Source organism: Talpa europaea, assembly GCF_964194135.1.
Source record: "Talpa europaea genome assembly, chromosome: 1".
Lineage (NCBI taxonomy): Eukaryota > Metazoa > Chordata > Mammalia > Eulipotyphla > Talpidae > Talpa > Talpa europaea.
Window position 1 is genome coordinate 4,844,599 of NC_140073.1, and position 24,072 is coordinate 4,868,670.

The 24,072-nt window shown below is 63.9% G+C and overlaps 2 protein-coding genes across 16 annotated transcripts in view; one reads left to right on the forward strand and one right to left on the reverse strand.

Moving 5' to 3' along the window:
- The window catches only part of NRXN2 (neurexin 2), a gene marked incomplete at both ends in the record, with an annotated part of 84,090 nt that extends 71,680 nt beyond the window's left edge, over positions 1-12,410 (forward strand). For 11 of the 15 annotated variants that reach the window (XM_084252545.1, XM_084252546.1, XM_084252535.1 and 8 more), the window contains 2 exons: positions 950-1,028; positions 12,106-12,410. In XM_084252545.1, coding sequence (XP_084108671.1) covers positions 950-1,028; positions 12,106-12,410 — 384 coding nt within the window. Of the gene's footprint in view, positions 1-949; positions 1,029-11,523 lie in introns of all 15 variants that reach the window. The other 4 variants (XM_084252542.1, XM_084252543.1, XM_084252544.1 and 1 more) reach the window with 1 other exon arrangement.
- Positions 12,411-17,172: 4,762 nt separating this feature from the next.
- On the reverse strand, positions 17,173-23,699 carry SLC22A12 (solute carrier family 22 member 12; the record flags this gene model as incomplete). Its single annotated transcript, XM_084252465.1, has 9 exons — positions 17,173-17,380; positions 17,583-17,691; positions 17,995-18,209; positions 18,685-18,800; positions 18,933-19,056; positions 21,530-21,692; positions 21,906-22,060; positions 22,574-22,677; positions 23,301-23,699. The coding sequence occupies 9 exons, from the start codon at positions 23,697-23,699 to the stop codon at positions 17,173-17,175; spliced, it is 1,593 nt and encodes a 530-aa protein (XP_084108591.1).
- Positions 23,700-24,072: the final 373 nt, after the last annotated feature.

The following is a 24,072-nucleotide window of genomic DNA, read 5'->3' on the forward strand; positions in this document are numbered from 1 at the left end:
TGCCCCAGAGAGCAGAGGCCTGGCTCTACCCAAGGATGGGCACCTGCCATGCCAGTGCTCCCCAGCATCGGCCCCCCAGTCTCAGGGGCAGGTGACAGGCACACCACGGTGGCGAGAGGGTGGTGCACCAGGGGCTAGCTGTGCTGGAAAAGCCCCCCGGCAGAGTGTGGTGCAGAGAGGGGCCTCCCAGCCCTGCCTTGCTCCTGGGTGAGGGCTGCAGTGTCTGACGATGAAGGGGTGGGGATGGGCAGGACAGGACCAATTCGCACCTCCCCACCCAACTCCTTCCATCCTCGGCTCTCGTTGGATCCCCTCCTCCCCCCACCCCACCCCCCGCCCTCAGTTTCTCAGGCCTTTCCTGCCTGAATTTTGGGCTTCCCTCCCTGGTCTCTTCCCTAACGCTCCCTGAGCACACTGCCCCCTTACACGCACTCGTCTTGGGGATTCTCTTTCTCTGCAATTTGGAGGAGAGAAAATGCTGACAGAGTCGACTCCCGTTGTCATGGCAACCGCAGCCCTAATTATTGTGTGCAGCCCGGTTCTGGGCTCCAGGAAGGGGGCTGGGAGTGAGAAGAGGGTGATGGGGTAGTGAGGCGGGGCCAAGAGCTGCCCCTTCCCCCAGGTCCTGCTCCCCTTCCTTGCCCATGCTCCTCTCCACAGTCCTGCATCTCGCCTGATGCCCCAGATCATGGGCCTGGTGGCCAGACTCTCCAGAATAAAAGCACAGCATGTGCTGTCTCACTGGTCCCCAGGAGCCAGGGATCCCCTGCAGGGTAGGCGCTGTTCAGCCCCCTTGGCACGGGGAGATGGAGACCCACGGCGGGTCACCCAGCCAGCCACGAGAGCTGGATGTGGGCCAGGACCTGTCTCAGCCGGGTCCACCCCAGAGCCATGCGGCGTCTGCTGACCACCCGGGAACCTCGTGTCCCCCCCTTCCTCTCGCCCCCAGAACACAGATGACCTCCTGGTGGCCTCGGCTGAGTGTCCGAGTGATGACGAGGACCTGGAGGAGTGTGAGCCCAGTACTGGTGAGTGCCTTTCCCCCCTCCCCTGCCCCGGGGCCCAAGTGACGCCGAGGGAGGGGGGCGACTGTCCCTCACCCGCCCAGACCCAAGGGGCCTGCTGCCAGGCCGTAGCCTTCCCTGCTAGCCCCCCTCCCTCCCGCCCAGGCCCCTCCAGCGCCCACTGCGGAGGCAGATTCCGGCCCCACCCTTCAGAGGTAGTAAGGTCCTTAGCTTGGGGTCTTGGGGTCGAGAGCCAAGGGATGCTGGGAGGGGAAGAGAAAGGCTTTTCCCTAGAAAGATGAGTTAACTGCAGCTCCCATGAGTTCTTAGGTCAGGTCGGAATGGGGAAAGCAGGCCTGGGAACTACAGCTCCCATCAGCACTGGGGTCCAGAACTACAACTCCCATCAGCCCCTGTGGGTCACTGGTAGAGGACATCCCCAGCCTTGGGAAGGCGTTCTGGCCTGGAGGCTCCCCAGGCCAGACACTGCCAGGGCTGCCAGGCCTCCAGACAGCGGCTACCCAGCAGCTCTGTGCCCGCAGCGTGCTTGCTGGGCAGGAGGCGCCCGGTGGCCAGACAGGTGGGCCCCTGGGGAGGTGGAGCCCTGAGGTTTCGCCCAGAATTCTAGTCGGGGAGCCCGGAGGGAGGGCTCCCTGGGGGTAGCATTCCTGGCCTCTGCTGATACTTCCAGCTGGAGCAAGGGTGCAACCCCAGGGAGAGGGCAGATGGGAAGGCAGGGGCGGGCTTGTGTGCTGGCCGAGAAGTGCGGGGTGTGCGGGGTGTGGAGTGGCGCGGGGTGAGGGCTGCTCCTTTGAGCAGGTGGGGTGGCTGAGGGGAGCTAGCTTGGTGCTTGAGAGTGGAGTGGAGGGGGCCAGGCTTCCCAGTGGGGGAGACGGGCCTTAGCGGGGGCCTGGATGGGCTGTGGGCATCTACCTCCTTTGCTTGGGTTCTCAGGCTTCTCCGCCACTTGCCATGTGCGGCATCTGGGCTGCTGGCACCAGAAAGCTGGAGGCTGGTGCCTCTAGGGCCAGGGGAGTGATGTGGTCAGCTGAGATGGGCCATGTGACCTGGGATGGTCTGGGGGGTCTGCCAGCTGCTGAAGAGATGCTCAAGCCAAGGGTGGACTGCAGCCCTGGGAGGAGCCAGGAGGACCAGGATCCTTGGGCCGGAAGCTCAGGTCCCCAAGACCAAGGACAGGGATTTCTGTGGTGCAGCTCCCAGACCCAGAGAGGGAAGCCTGACTGTCCTCTGTCTCCCCCTGGCAGGCCAGAGTTGTGGGGACCCCCTCCACCTATCCTGGTTGCAGGGGTACCTGGGGGAGCTGCCAGTCTGGAAGGGCCTTCGGGTGCACAGCCAAGGGCCGGCACTTTCTGGCTCAGATGCCTTCCACTGTGGGGGGCTCCTCTGCTGGGAGCTGTGCCACCATCTTGCCATCTCGGCTCAGGGAGGCATCCTCACACCATTGCTCTGGGAAGCTCTGCACCCCCCTTACTCCTGGGGCTAGCCACAGCCCTGTGGGGGCCCTGGGATTGGGCTCTGAGGACAGAGGGTGGCATGGCCATCACAGATGAGTGCTGCTTGCTCCGTCACTCATGTGCCCATGGGCTCACACTCTGGGACAGGAACTGCGGGGAGAGCAGAGTCTCCCCAGCCCCTGGGGAGAGCGGTGTTGGGCTAGATGGTCACTGTGCTGGGACATGCAGTGTGCACAGGGCCACTCACTGCCCTTCCAGGGCCTGGCCTCCCAGCCCGAGTCTTAAGTGAGGCCTGGGGGGCGACACTCAGCGGCCCAGCTCTGGGATGAGAGCTGTGCTGGGACGAGAAGTGAGAAGGAGCAGGGGGTACACCCGACCCCACACCCCCCGCCTTCCCTAGGCCCCCGGAGGCCTCTCATCCCTGGGCAGAGGGCCCAAACTGTGACAGAGGATGCAGGCGGGGGGGGGGCAATGGAAGTTGGGGAATAGGGAGAGGCTGGTGGGGCATTCAGCACCCAGCTTTAAAAATAAGACGGGAGAGAGTGTGGAGTGCTTGGCTGATTCCCCAGAGGCAAGGGGCGACTCCCAGGCCCCCTGCGGGTGTCTGTCACACATATTCACATGTACCCCTCTGGCTGCTGAAGGTTGGATTCTTGTCATCCTGCTGGGAGGCCAGACAAGGGCCAGGATGACTTAGGGTCTCTCAGCCTGAACCTGAACCACCCAAAGGGGAGGGGACCCCTGTCGCAGTCCCTTCTGTGCCACCAGCTCCCACAGGCTTTGCTCTAGCAGAGGCCAGGCCTCCTTGAGCTCCTGGGTCAGCATTTGAGGTGGAGGCAGCCCAGCTGGAGACAGCTGCTGCCCAGGCGCTGACCCCAGGACATTTGCATCCCCCCCCCACCTGCCAGATCCTCCTCCCTGGTTTCAGGTGTGAGACCTGGGATCGTACTGGTTCACCTTTCCTCCCTGTCCCTTGACCTAGGCTGCTCCGCAGACCGCAGGCCCCACACCCCTGCCCCCAGCTTGGTGAAAACATCTAGCAAGGTTGTTGACCTGAGGTTGGCAACTCAGCCAAAGAAGGCTGTTGTGTGAGGGACGCAGAGTTTCAGTTATTTTGAATGGAAGCGCCTTTGGGGAATATGCGCTTGCACCTCCTGTCTTAGCCAGCCGATCTACCCGTTGTGTGTTGGGCCTGACTTGGGTGGGTCCCCGGAGACTCACAGGAAGTGCAGACACCCCACAGGCTCAGGCTACAGAGGCACATGTCTGCATGCACCACATGTGCATGCCTGTGCGCACGTGTCAGGCTGCCGTGCACACGTGTGTTAGGCTAGAGGCGCACACGCCCTCGTGCCCAGGCCAGCAGAGGCACTGGGACGTGGTGGCAGAGACAGCACCCTAGATGTGGGGACATGGGCATGGCTGTGGAGACGCAGAGCACCCTCTGTAAGGGCAGCCCAAGGACATGCGTGTTCTCAGGCCCTCGTCCTGCAGCTGCGTGCTTGGAGCTCCCAGAGCAAGACTCCAGCATATCACAGCTCAGGCCCTCGAGTCTCCCACATCGCTGGGTTCAGCTGTGCAACGAGCACACATCTGAAGCCCAACCAGGCTGCTTGCCGCACACACATCCACTGAGGCACATGCCACGTCCTGCATTGCGCTGTGGGAGCCCTGGTATAGTTCAGGTGCTCATGATGCACATGCGTGCCCACCCTGAGCAGGTGCGCACACATGTCCAGACCCACGCAGCCATGTGCACATGCCCGTCCTTAGTCTCATGGAATTGTGTGTCCATGCTTAGCTCAGCACACACATGCCCAGGTCCACCTAGTAACCCACACTCGTGTGTACTCAGACCACAGAATCTGCCGTGCACGTGCAGGCCGAAAGCTGGCCCCGCTGTTGCAGAATTGCAGTAGCTGTTTCAGGCTCAGAGCAGCGGCACAGGCGCCAGGTGCTTGGAGCATGGGCGAGGGTTGCCACGCTGCCCAGAGGCACAGCTGTCCTCGAGGGGGGTCTCCCGTCCCAGCACCTACCTCACCCCACGAGACACTGCAGGTGCTCACAACGTGCAGCCGTGACCATGCCCCACATGGGCGTGTGCATACTGCTCCCAGAGGTGGACTGTGTACGCCCAGGCCCCCACTCTGCCCCAGAGCATGCCCTCAGGCCCAGCGTTACTCAGACTCACAGATGCTCATTTTTGCACGCACACCCGTGTGCTCACACACATGCTGACACACATGCTCAGAGGCACATGTGCTCAGATCATAAACAGCCCCATGTGTGCCCAGGCACAGTCACACACGTGCTTGGACACACAGCCACCCACATGCTTGGGCACACACAGCCACACGTGCTCAGGCACACATGATCCCACACATGGTCACACATGTGCTCAGGCGCTCACACTCAGGCCTCCACTGGCTTCACTGGTGTGCCCGGCTGCTGGCCTGCTGACTCCTAGGCAGTGACACAGAAGGACCACACGTCCTCAGACGCTCTGGCCACACACGCACATCCAGGCTGGGTAAGACGCCTTTCAGTTCACCCACAGGTGAGCACACAAGGCTGTTGGAAACCAGCAGGGCAGACACACAGCCTCATGCGCTTTCCCCAAGTGGGTGATACGTGTGCAGCCCTTTCAAGCCTGCGACATCTGGGGAAACGAGACCCTCAGGCACACACAGTCTTCCTTCCTGCACTTGCCCTGCAGCACAGAGGCACGACTGCAGCGGGAATCAGGGACTCTGGCTGCTGCAAGGGAAGCCTCTATGGCATTGCCTTCTGCACGCGGACGCGTGTTTCTCACGTGACCTTGTCACAGGTGCCCTATTTGGTGGGCACTGCTGCAGGCTTCTGTCAGTCCCCCTCCTTCCACCTCGAGGGTGCTGGCCCCCACTGCGTGACACCCCAGTTGTGGGAGGGCGGCTTAAGGGAGGGGCTTCTTCCTTCCTTACCTCTCGCTGATTCCGCCATGGCCCAGCCCCAGCCTGGCTGCCGGGGAAGGTCCGGCCTGTCTGGGCCCAGGAGGAAGCGGCCAGCTAGCGATTTATTTGCCACAGTCTGGCTTCAGGTTGCCAGGGAGCCAGTTCATCCCCCCGGCCCCTCCGGAGCACAGCCGTCCTCTCAGGGAGCACCCCAGAACTCCACCCCGTTAGGGCAGGCATCCCAGAGGTGAGGCTGTCTGGGAGGAGGCAGCCAGATCTGGCTCCTGCTTGGCATGTTTATTAATTAAAGGACAGTTGATCTACCTGGCCACACAGTCCAACACCCCCTGGAATCCCAGGGTGGGTCAGACACACCCCCACAGCACAACCTCCCACTCAGGAAAGGGAAAGAAGGGAGGATTAGGGACTGCCCCCCCGCCCCCCCAACCTTATGCCAGGCTCCGCTCTGGGGGTGTGTATTTCCTCAGCCCCTACCCTGCTGCAAGGATGTGCCCCTCCCTTGTGGGGCCCTGGCTCCCCTCTGGGAGGTCCTTTGTCCTCCTCTGGGAAGAGGTGTTGGGAAAATGCCCCTACAGCATCCACAGCCTACTTCCTCCTCATGCACATTCGGGGGTCCAGAATCCTTTATGTCCTTCATTTCCTGCTCCTCGGACGGACTATGTCTTCGTTGAGGAGGGACTATCTTGAGGGCACTGAGACAGTAAGTGGGGAGCCCACGCCCTCCCTCTGACCCTTGAGCAAGGCTGAGCCCCCTCATTCAGGTGAAAGTGTCCTGGGCTGCCGTCCCCCAAAGCCCTTCTCAGCTTTCTCTTAAGATCCGGGATGGGGGCCTCCCCTGGTGGCGCAGCGTTTGAGCGCTGGGCTGTGAGGCTGCCCGCAGCCTCTGCAGCGCCGGTTCGTTCCCCGGCCGCCAGCGAGGGTCCCACAAAAAAAAAAAAAAAAAAAAATCCGGGATGAGACCCAGTGGCCTCCCTGCCATCTGGGGCCCCACTTCCAGGCTCTCCCTGTTCCCTTCGCGTCAGCTTGCAAACGCTCGGGGTCCGCCCGAGCCTGCTCTCCTGTAACACGCCTGCCTGGCTTTGGGGTCTGCACGGGCAGCGCTGGCTCCAGGTGACCTGCGCTGCGCCTGTGGCTCTTCACCTCGAGGCCCCCTGATCCTCTGCCTTGGGTAGTGTGTGGGTGCCAGGAGCTTTTTCCACTCCCTTTCTGGCTCAGGGTCTGTTACGGTAACCCCAGTGGGGGAGCCCAGCCGGTGCCTTGCGGGAGGTTTCTCACCACCTGCTCAGCAGGTACCTCTGCCCCAAGGGGTGCTGTGGCAGCCCAGTGCCCTTCCATCTCGGGCCTCTTCATTGTCAACACCTGGTTTACAAGTTCGCTGGCTGGAGGAGACAGTGGAGGATCACACTCGGGAGGTTTGTGTGCACCAGGCCTGGCCTGGCCACGCCCACTGCTCACATGGCCATGCCGCGTTGCAAGGGATGCTGGGAAATGTAGTCTCCCTGCTGTCAAGGAGGAGAAAGTGTTCTGGGGCAGGAGGCGCTGGCAGAGGCACACTGTGTGCTCAGTCACCCAGGGGTGCACTCGCATGCTTCATGCATTCCCAGGTGCACACACCAGTCACACCCGGGCTCAGAGGTAGGCGGACACACCACAGGCCAGAGGTTCACACCTGTGAACACACACCTGCTCAGATTCGCTGGCACATGTGCTCCCTGGTCCTGGTCCGGTAAGAGCTGTCTACACACGTGTGCACACGTGCTTACAGACATATGCCCAGGTGCACAGAAGCATGCCTTAGGGGCATGTGTTCGGGTGTGAGCACACTGCACGTTTGTCTCTGACCTTGGATGCCCCTGGGCCTTTGCCCTCGCGCGGTTCTGGGTGGGTGGGGGTGAGCGTTGTCCTTCAGGTTGCTTCGCGTGGTGGACAGGTTGCTCTCTCCTGGACCAGGTGAGTAAGGGCTGAGCTCCAGCCAGCACCCTGCTCGCCAGGTCGAGAGCAGGGCTGTGCCCCCAGGAGGACCATGCCCCTCCCCAGTCTTGCACAGAGACGCCTGCCATGTTGTGCACTTGTAGGGCTGTGGCCACGCCAAGGAGCTGCCCTTTTCCTAACCCACAGAGATGGCCTGTAGGCTGGTAGCCTTCCTGCCCTCATGGCCTGGGCAGGGCTCCCAGCGCTGGCGGGTGGGGTCTCATCCAGCTGACTGCTTAGTCTCTGACCCTCAGCCTCCGTTTGGGACTTCCTGTGAGGGTGGGCACATCTGGCTTGGGTGGGAATGGAGCCTTGAGCAGATTACCAGTTGGGCCTTCTGTGCAGCCGCAGGAGTGCGGGAGTTGCTGGAGGAGGAGGCTCAGGAAAGGCTAGTGGCCTCCTTGGCCAGAATGGCATTTTCTCTAGTGAAATGGACATACCAGTTCTCTTGGGGCACGGGGGCGTCTGCATGGTGGGTGGCATCTGTGATAAGTGCACCTGTGAGTATTTCTGTGCTGTGTCTGAAGGCAGGGAGGCAGGGAGGCTTCCTTGGGCCTGGGAGCCTCAGCATGGCTCCCAGGGGGTGGTACCCATTCCAGCAAAGAGCTGGATCCAGGGTCCCAGGTACGACAAGTCTCCATGAGTCTGCCTCCCAAATGGCAATGGGAGGGGCTGCCTGGGGAACTCCAGCTGGACTTCTTTAGTGAGGAGTCCCCAAGGGATCTCCTCTAGATCCTAACTCCTCCCTGGGGCTGTTCTGCAGACCCAGGACCAGTGAGTGACCCCAGCAGTGCCCAGCACCCTGTGGTGCTGCCACAGAGCCAGGGCACCCAGTGAGCATCGAGGGGAGGCAGGCAGCATGGATCTCACAGCATGACCTCTTGTGGTCCAGCGAGGGGTGTGGGGCACCGGGAGCAAGCCATAGAGGAGGTGGAGGTGATGTGCTGGACCATGAGAAGGGGGCCTTGTGGGGTATGGGGGATGTGTCAAAGCCTCAGGCAGAGAAGGGTCCAGGGAGAGCCTGCAGAGGATCTGGGCTCAGGGACAGGGCTGAGACCAGATACGGCAGCCAGGCAGCAGCTGGGGTTGAGGGAAAGGGGATGAGGTCAAGGTGACCAGGCATACGGGGCTGTGGAGCATGGGGAGACCTCAGGGGGACCCTGGGACCCTGTGTCCAAAGGACCTAAAGAACCAATGAATTGGGGCAAATGTTTGGGGGTTCTGACTGGCAGACATGCCCTTCGTCCCAGCATGAAGCAACTCCCCACCATCCTAGGCGGGCTGGGGGTGGGCCAGAGGGTAGAGAACCCTGAGGGGCCCCTCTCATGTGGGGTGTGCCCTGCTTGTGTGGCCCCTGGTCTCGAGGCCCACAGCTGGCCTAGGACAAGCCTTGACGGGGACATTCCCAGGAGCAGCTGGAAGGTGGTGGGAGAGCTGGGCCTGTGGAGCAAGGCGTCTGCTGGGCTAGACTCAGCGGTGCCCACCAGCTGGGGAGGGCTGGGGGATGTGGGCGGGCTGGTGCCCGGAACCAGCTGCTCCAGCCCATGAGAGCCCCCCCCCACCCCCGGTCCCTGTGACACCGAGCCTGGCCTGACGCCTCTCATCCCGGTCAAAACTGAGTGAGTCCCCGCTCATGCTTCCAAGATGGGACAGGGGCCTGCTGTCAGGGGCTCCTCAGGCAGAGATGACCCCTGGGAGTCTGTCTGGAAGAGCAGATATTGACTGGATTTGAAGGATGGGGGAGGTTTCAGTGGGGGAGGTGTTCAGAACAGAAGGTGAAGGTCAGAAGAGGGCAGGTGGTGTGGACCAGCAGTCAGCACCCCAGGGACCTGGGGTGGGCCTGAGGGGATGACTTGTTGACCTGTGGGCTGGAGGCCCGGCTCTGGCCTCACCCTAGGCTGCAGTCCAACACCAGCATTTATCGATGAGGAAACTGAGGTCCAGCGAAACCAAAGACACTTGTCCATGGTCACACAGGGATTCATGACCTAATAGGTCTGTGGCTTCCCGGGTTAACAGCCAAGGCAAGAGTCAGGTGACCTGCATCTTCCTGCAACAGGGGAAGATGCGCCATAGAATGCCACAGGAGAGGCTGGGCAGCCTGCCGCCGGCGCCTTTGACTTTAGAAGTCCTGCCCGCCCCAGGCCTCCGCCTCCGCGTGGCCCAAAGGCAGGCTTCTCTGTTCTCGGCTCAGTGTGAACGAGCCCCTGGGTGCCAGGCACCCCGGCACTTCACAGTCTGGTGGCAGGTGAGCCCCTGCCCGGGGGTGACTGGAGCCTGTTGGAGGGGCAGCCCGGCACTTCCACCAGGCCGTGTGTTCAGCGGCGCGGTCTCTGCTGCGGCCCTGCCGGGTGCTGGCGCTCGTGACCTGGAGGATCAGCAGAGGGAGAAACCAGGGCTTCGGTGGGGCACCAGGAGGAGACCTAATAGGATGTGGTGTCAGGTTGTGGTGGTGGAAGGGCTGGGCGGGGCTGGCTGCAGCGGGATGCCTGCCGTGGGGGTCCGGGGGCTTGTGCAGTGACCTGTAGAGACCACGCCCTGCAGAGGTGCCCCTTCAAGAGGCAGGAGCCCTCCCACCAGCCACCTAGAGTGGGGGCCCAGCCCCCTCCTACCCCAGACCCTTAGGTTGCCCTGCTTCTGTTTGAGAGGGGGCCGGGGAGGCTGATGGGAGTTGTCATTGATCATCCAGGGGCCGGCTGGGAATTGTTGTCCACACCTTCCAAGGGCTAATGGGAGTTGTAGTTCTCACCCTTTGGGGCTGAAGGGAAGTTTCCGCCCCTCCCCCAGCCCCCCAGTTATCAGACCTAGCAAGGCGGGAGTCCTAACAATTTGCCAGGCCCTCCCCACCGGGACCCCGTGTTAGCAAGGGGCTCCTTCCCAGATGGCTGTGTATGTATTTTCTTTTCTTTTTTTGCTTTCTTCTTCTTTCCGTTGTTTCATTATTGTTTTAACAATAACAAGAAGGTCAGAGGCGGTCAAGCCCTGGCCAGGTCCTGGCGGCCCATGGGGGTTCGGGGCGGGGGAGGGGGGAAGCCAGTGGGGGTCAGAGGTGGAGGGTGAAAAGGAGAAAGGCGGGAGTTAGGGTTAGCTCAGGAAGCGTGTCCCTGCCCGCCACCCGCACTCAATCCCGGCCCCGCTCCCTAGCGCCCAGCGCTCCCCCCCCCAAGTCCTGTGGGACGGAACCTCCTTCGGGGGCCTCGCCCTCCTGGGCCACCTCACCTGCCCACAACATCTCCTCCCTCCATGAACAACCTGCCATTCAAACCCCGTGGGGTGACCAGCTCCTCCCCGGCCCTCTCACCCCGCAGCAGTTCCTGCGTGCGGCCCCCCAACACCTCCTTCCCAAGCCCTCCCCACCTCCACACACACACCCCCCCCCCACACACTACACCAAGTGGGGTAACAGGCCCCCCCAGCCTGCACCTGCAGTTTCAGCCTTGTGTGTAGCGAGGGGGAGAGGGCCCAGGTGAGGGCGGAGAGAGTGTTGAGGAGCAGGCGAGACACCCAGGGAGGCCAGAGCGAGGGAGGGCGCGCCCCAAGAGCTAGACAGAAAACGTTGTGCGGAAAAGTTGTTTTTTCTTATTTTTCCCGGGAGAACCCGCTTACACAGCTCTGTTTGTAATTTTTTTCTTCATGCTAAAATCACACGGCCTATTTGTTGATGTAAGTTGCCTGAATTCCGTGGTATGCTATCTTCTTTTTTAAAAAAAAAAAAAAAAAGCAAAAAAAGAGAAAAATCTAGAAAAAGCCCGAAAAGCTGTCGTTGTTAGGCTTGTTTAAATGCTGCTCTTGTATCTGTTTTTAAAACCTTAAACCAGTAGCTTTCTTTTCCGTTTCTTTTCGATTTCCTTTCCTTTCTGTTCCTTTTGGTTCCTTAAGACAAACGAGATGCGCGCCCCGAGAGCCGCAGAGCCCGCGGGGTGCCCAGGGCGCCCGGGAGCCGCCGCCGCGTAGCGCGCAGGGCGGGCCGGGCCTGCGGGCGGGCGGGCGCGGCCCGCGCTGGGGTCCGCCGGGCCGGTGGGACTTTCGGGGGTGTCAGGCTGTTGTTCTCTCTCTGTGCCGGCCGCCCGCGCCCCGGCCCGCGCTGACGCCCCGTCTTCTCTCTTCTCTCTCTTGTTCTAGGAGGAGAGTTAATTTTGCCCATTATCACGGAGGACTCCCTAGACCCCCCTCCCGTGGCCACCCGCTCCCCCTTCGTGCCCCCGCCCCCCACCTTCTACCCCTTCCTCACGGGCGTGGGCGCCACCCAGGACACCCCGCCCCCGCCCGCGGCGCGCCGCCCGCCCGCCGGGGCGCCCTGCCAGGCCGAGCGCGACGACAGCGACTGCGAGGAGCCCATCGAGGCCTCGGGCTTCGCCTCCGGGGAGGTCTTTGACTCCAGCCTTCCCCCGACGGACGACGAGGACTTTTACACCACCTTCCCCCTGGTCACGGACCGCACCACCCTCCTCTCGCCCCGCAAACCCGGCCCCCGGCCCAACCTCAGGACAGACGGGGCCACGGGCGCCCCCGGGGTGCTGCTCGCGCCCTCCGCCCCGGCCCCCAACCTGCCGGCGGGCAAAATGAACCACCGAGACCCGCTGCAGCCCCTGCTGGAGAACCCCCCCCTGGGGCCCGGGGCCCCCACGTCTTTCGAGCCGCGGAGGCCCCCCCCCTTGCGTCCCGGCGTGACCGCGGCGCCCGGCTTCCCCCGTCTGCCCACAGCCAACCCCACGGGGCCCGGGGAGCGGGGCCCGCCGGGCGCCGTGGAGGTGATCCGGGAGTCCAGCAGCACCACGGGCATGGTGGTGGGCATCGTGGCGGCCGCGGCGCTCTGCATCCTCATCCTGCTCTACGCCATGTACAAGTACCGCAACCGCGACGAGGGCTCCTACCAGGTGGACCAGAGCCGCAACTACATCAGCAACTCGGCGCAGAGCAACGGCGCGGTGGTCAAGGAGAAGGCCCCGGCCGCGCCCAAGACGCCCAGCAAGGCCAAGAAGAACAAGGACAAGGAGTACTACGTGTGAGCCCCGACCCCGACGGCGCGGCCCGCGCGCGCGGCGCCCCCCGCCGGCCCCGCGGCCCGCGCGGCCGCCTCCTCGGACTCCTCTCGCCAAGAGGAAATGCAAAAAAATTAGAGATAATAAAGGAGAAGAAGAGCAGGAAAGGAAGGAAGGAAAGGAAAACCCCGCGCTCGCCCGCCCCTCCTCCCGCCGCCCCGCCGGCGCGTCCCGGGCTGCGGCGCCGCGGCCCCGGCCGATTTATTTTTTTAAGGGGGGTAGTTTTAATTTGCTGGGGCCGGGCGGGGAGGAAGGCTGGGGGTTTTGTAAAGTGTCCCCTACTCGTCCTGTTGATTTTCCTTCATTCCGCCCCATCCCCCGCCTTCCTTCCCTCCCCGGGGGCTCCAGCCCCCCCCCACCCCAGGCTCGCCGTGTCTCTCGGTCCCCACCCTGCGCCCCCACTTTTTATGTGTCGATTCCCCCTTCCTTTCCTCCCTTCGGGGTTCGGAGGCGCGGGCGGGCCCGGCGGGGCGGGGCGGGGCGGGGCGGGGCGTGGCCCGAGCGCCCCGACTCCGCCCCGGGGGGCCGCCTGGGCCGCCGCGAGGGGCCGGGCGTGGACGGGGCGCTGCGGGCGGAGCGGGGGGTGGGGGGCGGGGGGCGGCGAACGCGGATATATATCACAGACCACGCGCCGGCCGGCGGCACAGGGGGGAGGCGAGCGGGCGCTGCTCGCGGACTGCTGGGGTCACGTCTCTGCCCGCGGGCTCCCTGCTCCCCCAGTTTTTTTCTCTCTTTGTTAACAAATGTGTCTGAGTCTTGGAAAACACCCCAACCCCGGAAATGTGTGGGAAAAGAAAACAAAAACTTTCCAAATCCCGACGGTCCTGTGCAATTTGTTGTGGGGGGAACCGCCGGGACAGCGGCCCTGGCCCTGGGACGGGGTCTGGGCCCGGCCGGGGCCAGGACGGCGGTAAGTCACCCCCTGAAGTCTGGGCCGGTCACGGGTTTGGGCTCCTCTGGGCCACTTGCCTCCGGCCCCAGGTGGCCCAGCGGTGAGGACCGGCGGGTCGCAGCCCCTGGACGGTGGGCCCTGCTGGTCTGGCCTTGGCGCCGTGGAGTGGAGCCTCAGGCTGGAGAACGACCCTGTGGCTCTGGGGGCCCTGGGTACGGGGTACCGGCCCTGCCGGACCCCGGGCAGGTAGGTTACTCCTACGGGAGCTTCGGTCGCTGCTCCAAATTCAGAAGCTGGTCCAGTTCTGTCTAATTCCCGAGTCTGCTCCTTCTGTCCCTCTAGGAGGCCGGACCTTGGCCTGTCACCCCGCTTCACCCTGCTGACCGCGGCAGTCCAGGGGGTGGCAGGTGGAAGTGGAGCCGACACACCTCAAGCCTCGGGTTGGTGTTGGTCCTGGGGGGGGACACTGGCCCCAGACACGCCAGAGCCTCAGTTGCAGGAGCAGAGACCCCCCAGGTGGGGGCTGTATGTAAGCAACCAAGTGTGCATTGGGGGAAGAGCGGAGAGGGGGCCTGCACCTCCCAGGGGCCGGGTGGATGCCCTGGCCCCAGACATTCGGCCACCTCTGTCCCTCCTCTGCCTTCTGCTTCTCAGGCATCACGCGTGTCCGCGTGCAGTGGCTCTGCTGCTGGTTCATTCCACCAGTTCATGAGCCTGGTCCAGTCGAGGCCTCCCAGGGCTCCTGCTTGCTGGGGCCCCACAGTCCCTTCCTTCTCTGCATCCTGAGAAGCCTTTGTCCGGGGCCCTTGAGTCCCATCAGGGATGACAGAGGGTCAGCTCCTTCCCAGCTGTGCGCATTTCTGTGGCCTCTCCTCTCCCTCCTGGGCTAGATCCTGGAAGGAGGTGCTGCCGCCCCCCACTTAGCCCCCTGCTGCTCACATTCTTGGAACCTGAGGTTGGCATCTCCAAGGTGAGCCCTAAGCGCCTGTGGAAGCCTGGAGTCGTCCAGCCAGGATGTGGGCCTGTGCTGTGATGCCCCCCCCCCCACACACCCCAGGTCTGCTACTGCTGCCTCCGCCCAAGGGGTCAGACTTATCTTGGGCTCTGCTACCCCTCACCAAGAACACCGAAGAAAACAGACAGGAATTCCTTGATGTGCAGAAGGCAAGGGACACTATTATTCCAGAAATTTCTAGAATGGCCCTGAAAAGCCTGCCAGAGAAGGGGCAGAGAGAGGGACAGTGCAGACTGCGCCGTCGCTGGCGTTTTCCTCTCTGCATCCTCAGGCGGCTTAGAGCTCCTGTCACCCAAGAGTGTGTCCCTAAGAGAAGGCCTGCCACCTGGGCTGCAGTACCAGCTGCCCTGCAGGCCTGTGGTCACTGCCAAGGATGCCCTTTCTCCCCGCACAGGGCACCCCCTTGCCTTGGGGAAGCCCAGAGGCCTAGGCCCCAGGCCTCTCAGCTTCCAGGTCCTGTTAAAAGACCCATTGGCAGCAGGTGACCTGTGTCCTGGAAACTGCGGCCACCTGGAGGGGCCAAGAGCATGGTCACTCTGAATGCGGCCAGAGAGATGACACTGATCATTGGGGGCCACCCAGGGGGAGAGTTAGAGCCCTAGATTCTATCTTCTGGAAGCTTCTGGACACCCTGAGGCCCTAAGAATGTTGAGCAAGGACAGGAAAAGCACCTAGGGGTCAGCTTGGCATCAGGGCAACCACTGACAGTCCAGGGCAGGTGGGGACAGTCTCACTCCTGGGCATCTTACAAACATGATTGCCACCCTGCTTTGTCCAGGGGCCTTCGCAGAGGGGTGGCACAGCAGAGGCCTGAAGGACGTGATCCCCAAGAAGCCCAGGAGTACATCTCCCAGGCCAGGGAGCGAGCCGTCTTCCAGGCATGAAGAGTTGCTTTCTGTTCCCCACTGACCTCTGCATGAGCGCCTGTGGACACATGACTCCGTGTGTGTGTGTGTGTGTGTGTGTGTGTGTAGGGGTGCAGCCCTCTGCCCAGCCTCCAGGCCCAGAGGGGCCCAGAGACACCGAGCACAGCTCTGGGCGGCTCAGCAGATGGAGTGGAGGGCGGGGGCCCCGCTGGGCAGCAAGTGGCTCCTGCCTGCTCCTGTATGTGTGGTGGCCAGGCTAGGGTCGCTCGGGACCCCCCTTTCTGTCTGAGCCCTATTCTCTGTTTCCCTAGTGGGGTCCTGGTTGGGACGAGGGGTCCCTGCCCCTGGAAGGTGGCACTGGACACCCAACTTGTGAGGCCTGAGGGTGGGCTACGGGTGTTGTGGCAGAGCGGGGCTCGAACCCCGGTCTTGCCCCTCCCAGCCATGTGCCACAGGCGGCCTGCTGCTCGGAGCTTAGATCCCCGTCTGTAAAATGGGGTGTCGCTCACTTCAGAGGGCTCAGGAAAGATGGGATGAGATGATGCCTTGGGGTGTCCACCCCAGGGCACTCACTTCTGCTTGGCACGTGGGGCAGGGAAGCGGGCCTGGGCCAGGGCCGATTGGTGAGGACCCCGCCAGTGCCCCCCTCCACTGCCCACACCCCCATCCTGGGGCACGTCCCTGGGTTGGTGAGGGCAGTCATGGGTTTGTAGTTTCGTCCTTTATTCACTCTGGTTTCCCACTTGTGTCCCTGTGACCTGGCTCTGTGAGGGAGCCGGGGCCACTGGGCCAAGGACCACCCCAACCCCTGGGCACCCCAACCCCTGGCAGGTGGGGGGACTGTGGCAGGAGCGTCCCTGCAGCCCCAGGCTGGACCCAGAACTGGCCACTGGGTGTGGGAGGCTGGTGGGGTTGCGGGGAAGAGAAGCTGGTGGGGTGGTGGGGGAGGGCTCCGGGTGGAAGCCTGGCCGCAGGACCCGTCACTTGGCTGGAGGGTGGTGTGGGGCGTGGGAGGGGTCGGAGCCACTTCTGGGTGAAGCTGGAGCGTCACCCTCCCGTGTGGGCCCCTCAGGGCGGAGTGAGAGGCTGGGGAGGTTTTCGCCGCCTGCTGAAGTCTGGCCAGCGGCTGAGCCAGGGCCGTGGGCAGCGAGGAGGAACCCCTGGCAGGCCCCTCTCCTGACCTCGTCCCTGATCCTCTTCGCAATCCTGAGGGAGGTCGGGCGACGCTGGGCCAGCAGCCTCCTGCCAGTCAAGTCATCCTTGCCCCTTCCGTGCTGAGGCCGCCATCGGCGGGGCTGGGTGCGCTGGAGGAGCGGCCCTGGGGCCCCTGGAGATCCAATCTTTTGCTCTCCTGCCTTTTGCATAGTGGAGCAGCCTCCGCCCCTCGTTCGGGGCAGCGCCCCGGGAGGCTAAAAGCGTGTGGAATTCAGGACAGGGCCCTCCTGGGTGCGGTGTGCTGCCTTCTTTACCCCCCTGTTCAGGAAAGATAGGAAAGGGTTATGTCTGAGGGGGCACAGAGTGACCCTGGACCTGACCGTGGCCATCCTGAGGACTCGGGAGCCCTTGCTGCCTGCTCTCGGAGGCCTGGGACTCAGCTCCCTGACCGCGTGCCAGGATGGCGGGCACTGGCAGTCCTGACAGTCACCCAGTCACCGGCAGCCCCGTGACAGCGCCTGTGAGCACCCCCAGCAGGGGCCATCCGCCTCCCCCGACCTAGAGGTGGAGCTGGGGCTGGGTGGGCCACTTGGGCTTCACGTGGGGGGACGAGGCGCAGAGGGTACAGTGTCGCTTGGGGGACTCAGCCCTGGGTGTCCACACTCCCAAATAAGTGCTTGTGGCTCTGGGCTGGCCCTGTCCCGCTCTGGGCCTCTGTTTCTCTCCACCCCTGTAGCGGGGCGGGCAGCAGCCCGCCTGTGTCCAGAGGCCCTTGGAGGGGTGCCCCCAGGCCGGGCCCACTCACTGGCTCTGCATTTCCTGCATGGTGTCCGGCAGCGGCAGGCCGCGGGTCTCGGGCAGCAGCAGCGCGGCCAGGCCACTCAGGACCGGCACCGCCCCGTACACCAGCAGGGGCACAGAGGCGCCGTAAACACCCGTCAGCCGGACCAGAGGCCCCAGGATGGCTCCCACGCGGGCCCCCATCTGGCACACGCCCGCTGCGGTCGTCCTGTCCGACAGATGCGCCTGTCAGTTGTTCCGCCCACTCACAGCCTTGACCGCCCGCAATGGCTGCCAGCCCCACTCAGAAGGGCCAGGGTGTGCCTGGGCAGCGCTGGGTCCACGTGGAAAAGAGATGCCCGAGGTTCTGGGCCACGCCTAGCCCCCCCCAGCCCCAGGGTGCCCCCTGCTGGGCCCAGGAACAGCCTCACCTGAGCACGGTGGGGAAGAGCTCACCACTGTAGACGGAGCTGCAGGTGAAGGTGGCCCCCAGCGCCCCGAGTCCCAGCATGGCCAGGGCTGAACGAAGACCCCCCATCTCTGTGGACAGAGGAGGCCTTAGCAGGGCTGTGGTGGGGCCCCAGGGGCAGACGAGGGCTCTGTGTGGCCCCGACCAAATGCCTGCGTATCCACATGGGTGTCCCCAGAGCCCACATTTGCCCTCTTTCCTGAGTGACCGCAGGGCCACATTCCTTACCTGCCTCCCAGGACACCCCGTGCCTGACCCTGGGAGCCCTCCTCACCCCCTCCGCTGCCTTGCCCTCCCCCCACAGTTTCCCTTGCTCTGCTGCTCCCACCATCCTGGCTCCTGCTGCCCCCTGCTGGCATCTCTCCCTGGCTCACCCCGGGGCACCAGTGTGTTGGCCAGGATGCAGAGCCCGGCCAGCACCAGTGAGGCCACCTGCGTGGGCCGCCGTCCCACGCGGCTCAGCAGCAGCAGAGTGGCCATCTTGGCCGGGATGTCCACCCCTCCCACGAGGACCTGGAGCAGGAAGATGTTGCTGCCCAGGGCCTGCAAGTCCAAGGCCAGGCCGTAAAAGGTGAAGCCGAAGGCGAACCTGGGGGCGGAGCAGGGGCATCAGATAGGGAGTGGGGGCAGGGCGTCTCTGGAGAAAGTGTCCCAGGTGCCTTTGCCAACGCTTCTCATGGGGCTTGCCCGATGGGAGGTCCTGGAGGAGGTCGGGCGTGGGGCAGGGAGCAGCGGCTTCTCTCCCTTGCTTGCTGACTGACCCATCTCTGGCTCCAGCTTCCACCGAGCAGGACCCCAACCCCCGCCCTGTAACCTCGGGATCCCTCCAAACAAGGGTGAGTTGCCTCTACCCTTGCTGTTCTCTCGAGCGCCCCTCAGCCTGCTGGGCAGGGCCTGGCAGGGCTCCTCCCTGCTAATCTCTCCTCCCACGCCCCCACCTGAGACCCTGGCTCGTTTCCTGACTGATGTGGGGGGCTGCAGGTCCTAGAGACGCCCAGGCCAGGCCCTGACTCTAGGTTACCTGAGGGTGGGCCAGAGATGGGGGGGAGGGGCGGGGCACCTACCAGCACAGACTGGAGATGCAGATCCGCAGGCCCAGCCCAGGCAAGCGCAGCAGGGTGCCCAGGCCAGCGGGGGCCCTGCCCACACTAAGCTCCGCCTGCATGGTGGAGAGCAGGACCTGCGGGGCGGGGAGGGGGTTGTCCCAGTGCTGGGGGCTCCAGGCAGGCTTCCGCCCCAAGGCCCTCCTCCTGGGAGGCTGGGCCCTGCGTGGAGCAGGTTGAGGGTGTGGGGACAGGCCAGCCCACCTCACCTCAGTGGTCATGGCATCCCCCACGGCTCTCTTCCTGTTGATGGCGGCCACCCTCTGCAGCTCCCGCAGGCCCTGGTCCAGCCTGCCCTTGATGAGGAGCCACTGAGCCGACTCTGCCAGCCACCTGGGAGGGCGGGAGCAGGTGGGTGCTCAGCCCCCGGAGCTCACTGCCCCTCTGTGCTTCTTGCCCAACAGGTCAGTGGGTGGGCAGTGAAAGCCACAGAAGTGGGTAGCCGCCATGCCATCTCCGTCACCCCCGCAACCAGCTGGCCACTCTTTCTGCCCTCTTCCTCCCTCCTCCTGCCTCTCCAGTTGGTGAAGAGGGAGCACAGGGTCCCATTCTCCCCTTCCTGCAACCCGATGGCCCATGCGGTGCCCGCATAGAGTGACCCCAGCAGCTCTGGGCCCACCGTCCTGCAGGCCCAGCACAGCCTGCAAGCCCCTGGGCACCCTGCTGCAGAACCCCCAGTGCCACAGAACCTTCTGTTCACCCACACCTGCTCCTCCCTACCTGAGCTGCCCCTCAGTGCCCCTCCCTGCAAACAGCCTCACACCTGACCAGGGAATCAGGCGACGCACAATGCGAGGGGGTGCGACCTGGCGGTCTCCAATTCCCATACCCTCTAGTGCCCCCGGCATCAGACCAGCCTCCCCACCCCGGCCTCAATTTTGGCCTTTTGTGCATGGCAGAGAAGACCTGTCCCCCTCGGGTGCAGGCGCCCCCCACCCCCTGGACAGGCTCCCCACACAGCAAGCCCAGCCCCCCGTACCTCCTTCCCAGCCTGCTGAACCCCGCAGTACCCACTCCTCTCCTTGGGCTCCTGCCTCCAGGCCCTAGCTCATGCAGTTCCCCCAGACACGCTCCCCAGAGGGGTCACCTGTCCGCTGGGGCCCTGAGGTTCTTGTGGTTTGCAGCACAGGGGAGAGAAGGGACGGAAGGTAGAGGTTGTGTTGATGAGGCCCAGACCTACTGGGCTGGGGGTGCAGGGACAGTGAGGGGGTCTCGGTGACTCTGAGCTTAGGACCTGCGGCTGAGGGGCTGCTGTCAATTCTGGGGACGTCTTGGGGGGAGCCGGTGTCAGGAGAGTCACATTTGTGACCCCCTTCATGGAGGTTGGAGCATGAGGCCGAAGGCGGGGCAGAGGCAGATGAGGGGGCCTGCAGCAGCACAGGGGAGGCGGCCTGGGAGGCGGAGCCCCTAGGTGCTGCAGGGCTCCAGTGTGAGTCCGGGGCCTGGAAGGGGGGCCACCATATGCACACACCTCTGTGAAGGGCCATGGTTTGAAGAGGAGCAAGGAAGCTAGGAGCCGAAGAGGCCGGGGTAACCCTCCTCTGCACCCCCACCCCTCCCTACTCCTCAAGGCTACGCATAGCTTGTGAGTCGTGGCGGCCAGGAGTTCCCACGACTGCTGTGATCCTGTCTGTGCTGCTCTTTGCTGTCACCACTGGCTCAGCGGCTGGGCCAGGAAGTAGTGGCGTGGTATGGGCACTGTGTGCCTGTGCGGAAGGCTACGCGCAGCCCCGGGGCCAGAATCCAGGGGCGCCTGGAATCTGCACCATGGAGCTAGGGCCCCTCTCTGTGTGCAGGTCACCCTGCCAGCCCAGGAGGCCACCTGTGGACGGAATCGTCTCTCAGAGCCATGGTGGGAGACCTAATTGTCCCCTGCTTTGGAGGGTGACTGCAAATTCATTGCTGGGCGCCCAATGGTAAGAACATCTCTGCTCCAAGCTGCTGTGTTGGGCGACACCCGTGGAGGTGCCTCCTCTAGGGCAGGTACGGCTGCCCCTTCTTCACGGGCCTCCTCCTGCAGTGGCTGCGAGGACCAGGCCACTACTGAGTGCTGGACCTGAGCATGAACAGGCCATACTCAGCCCTGCATGCGGGCGCCCAACTGTCCATGCATCCATCCACCTACCCTCTGCCTCTCCATCCATCCATCCAGCCATCTGTCCATCCATCCACCAACCGTCGACCTACCTATTCATCTATCTCTACCCATCCCGCCACCCTCCCACCTACCATCTATCTATCTACTTATCTATCTACCTATCTATCTACCTATCTATCTAACTAACTAACTGTGTACCTACTATGTGCTTGGCAAGGACCACGCCTGATTTATTTCAGGGTGTGCAGACATTCCTTCACCTCCCAGGACGCCAGCCTTAGGGTGGGATGGCCCCAGGCGTCCTCTGTTCACTGGTCACAGTCCCTGTTCTTGAACAGCGCGAGTGTGCCCGGCTGACCGCAGCTGTGTCCTGGGAGTGTGTGTGTGTATTTGCGTCCAGCCCCCCTGCTGCTGTGCCTCCGAGGAGGGGCTCAGATGACGTGCTTGGAGGCACCCATGGCCTGAGAGCAGGGGCAGGAGCGGGGCAGGAAGGACGGGGAGAAGGGTGAGCGTGGGAGACTCAAGGGAGGAAGAGGGCCTTGAGCCCCGGGGTGAGCGGGTGAGTGTGAGGGCCTGGCGCTCCGTGCCAAGCCCCCCGGCTTTCCTCCTGTTGTGCTCCCCAGCCTCCTTCGCCCGCAGTGTCTGCCCGGTGGAGGAGAGCACCCCGTCACCGCCCTAGGCCTTCCTGCAGGGGGGAGGCGCACCCACCAGGAGTACACAAAGCAGAGGAAGAAGGGGGCGGAGACCACCAACTGCAGCAGGGCCCAGTCTCGCACGCCATAGGCCACAGTGGCCATCAGGATGTGTCCGAAGCTGAACCCCAGGGCATTCAGAGTCATTGCCAGGACTCGGGCCGACGTCCACTCCATCACTGTAAGGAGACTGGGTGTGGGTGGCTGCCTGGGCCCTCTGGAGTTGTAGGGGAGACCCTGTGGGGCTGCAAGGTGGTCACCCCTTGCAAGGAGACCACCAGGGTCAGCCTGGGAGCCCGCACGAGCCTCCCACCAGGATCCCAGTAGATGGGCTGGGCCCTGGGCTTCAGGGCTGGAGAGTCACACGCCAGGTCCCACTGGTGGTCACCTACGGAGCGTGCTGGTGCTCATCATGACGCCTGCCACGGCAAAGGCCACCAGGAAGCGGAGCAGGCAGTACACAGGGAAGGTGGGGGCGAAGGCGACTGCTGTGCCCGAGGCGGCGATCTGAAGGTAGCTCCAGCTCAACACCAGCCTGCGCCCCAACCTGCGCCAGACAGACAGACACACCCAGGGAGGGGCGGGTCTGCAGCAAGCCATGCTGGCCGGGGCCCGAGCACTGCCAGCCCGCCCAGGGCTGCCCCTGAAGGAGGCTGGTGCTGAACGCACAGTGGGGGCCGGGCCCCTCTATCCACCCCCGGAGGACTTGTGAGCACAGGCTGAGACCCCGAGGTCCAGGGGTGCTTGTAGGAGCTCTTGACAGGCAGTGAGCGCCCCGTGAGCAGGAGCACTCAAGCAGCAGCTGGAGGCAAGAGTGCGGCCCAGCAGGTGTGAGCAGTGCATGGTCCAAGGAAGCAACGGCCCCGCACGCCCCAGAGGAGAGCTGGTGACACCCTGCCCGAGGGGCTCCAGCCGAGCTCAGAGGCACAGCTGAACTCCACTCCCAGCAGAGGGCCTCCTCCCGGGACCAGAGGCAATGAGAGGCCAGTCAGGGGCAGGGGTCTAGGAGCACGGAGTCAGCGAGGGCAGGGGGCCGCGGTTCCAGGGCCGGGGTACGCACCTGTCCGAGGCATAGCCGCACACGGCAGCTCCCACCAGGATCCCAGACAGGTAGATGGACTGGGCCATGGGCTTCAGGGCCTGAGAGTCACATACCAGGTCCCACTGGTGGTAGCAGGGGGAGGCTGAGGTCAGGAGGCAGGAGAGCCCGCGTGGGTGGGCACAGAGGAACCAGGCAGGAAGACCCAAGGCAGCTGGGTGTGGGTGGCTGGCCTGGCACCTCTAGAGTTGTAGGGAAGACCCTGCGGGGCTGCAAGGGCGGTCACCCCTTGCCGAAGCCCCCATGGGTCTCTTGCCCCACAATCAGAGGGGGGCGCCCTGTTGGCTTCATTTTTCCCCTTCGCTGCCGCTGCCCAGCCCCCTCCCCAGGGTGCTTCCCTCCTGCTCGACAGAGTTTTCCCCACTTCCCAAATCTGTCAACGCTGCCTTGGGGTACCCTGCAAATCCAGTGCAGGGGACTTTCCTCCCAGCCCCCGGGGTCAGGAGCTGGAGAAGGTTGTCCGAATCGGCCAAGTGACGGGGCCGGTTAGGCTCTGGGGCACCCCCTCTTCGTGAGCTGGGGCCAGCTCTGGCCTCCACCACGCACCACCCCCCGCCCCCCGCCCCGAGCGCGATGTGGTGAGGGTAAGGAAGCCTTCAGAGGCGGCCCCCTGGAAGGGGCCATCTGGAGTCCCTTCGACCACGAGCAGTGACTTTGACCTCAAAGGGAAAGCCGCGGGGGGCCTTACCTCGGCCACGATGGTGGAGGTGAAGGTGCTGCGGTCGTACACCCAGCCATCCAGACACGGCTCCGTGGCCGCCGCGCTCCAGTTGGCCGTGGCGTTGGGCTCCAGGAGCTGCCACTGCGGTTGGCGGAAGCGGAGACACTGGTGGGGCCCCTGGTTGGGCCCGGGCGGGATGGAGACGGTCAGGAGGGCCTCGGGGCCTACGGTGCTGGGGGCGCCAGCCTGGGCAGAGCCGTTGTCCAGGAGGGGCACCCAGCAGCGGTGGGCCAGCACCGCGCCCCCGAAGTTCTCCAGCATGTTCTGTGTGGTGAGCCATGTGATGGGGACCACCAGGGCCACCATCTGGAGAACCTGGAACCTGCCCAGGCCCCCCACTTGGTCCAGGAGTTCAGTAAACGCCATGGTCCTGTCCCGGAGGCCCCTTGCAGGGTCACTTCGCAGAGGCCGGCCGGGGCCGAGGGGCTGAGGCGGGTGCTGCTCTCCCTGAGGCAGCTTCCCTGGCCGGGCAGCCGCACAGACCCCACCTGAAGCGTCACTCAGGGTGTGAGGTGTGACCTTGAGGCCCTCGCATCTTCACCCCCCTGGAGAAGCTCAACTTAGGAAGCAAGGAAAGTGGCCTGAAGTCACCAGACTGGATTTAAACTGTGACCAGGTGACATTTATGGAACAGGTTTACTAATGATTTCCTAGGGAAAAGTTTAACCCTGCTCGGAGGGAGGCACCAGGCAGAATATGCTGCTCCCCGTGCTGGGAGACCCTGCCTGGCTGTGCCCTG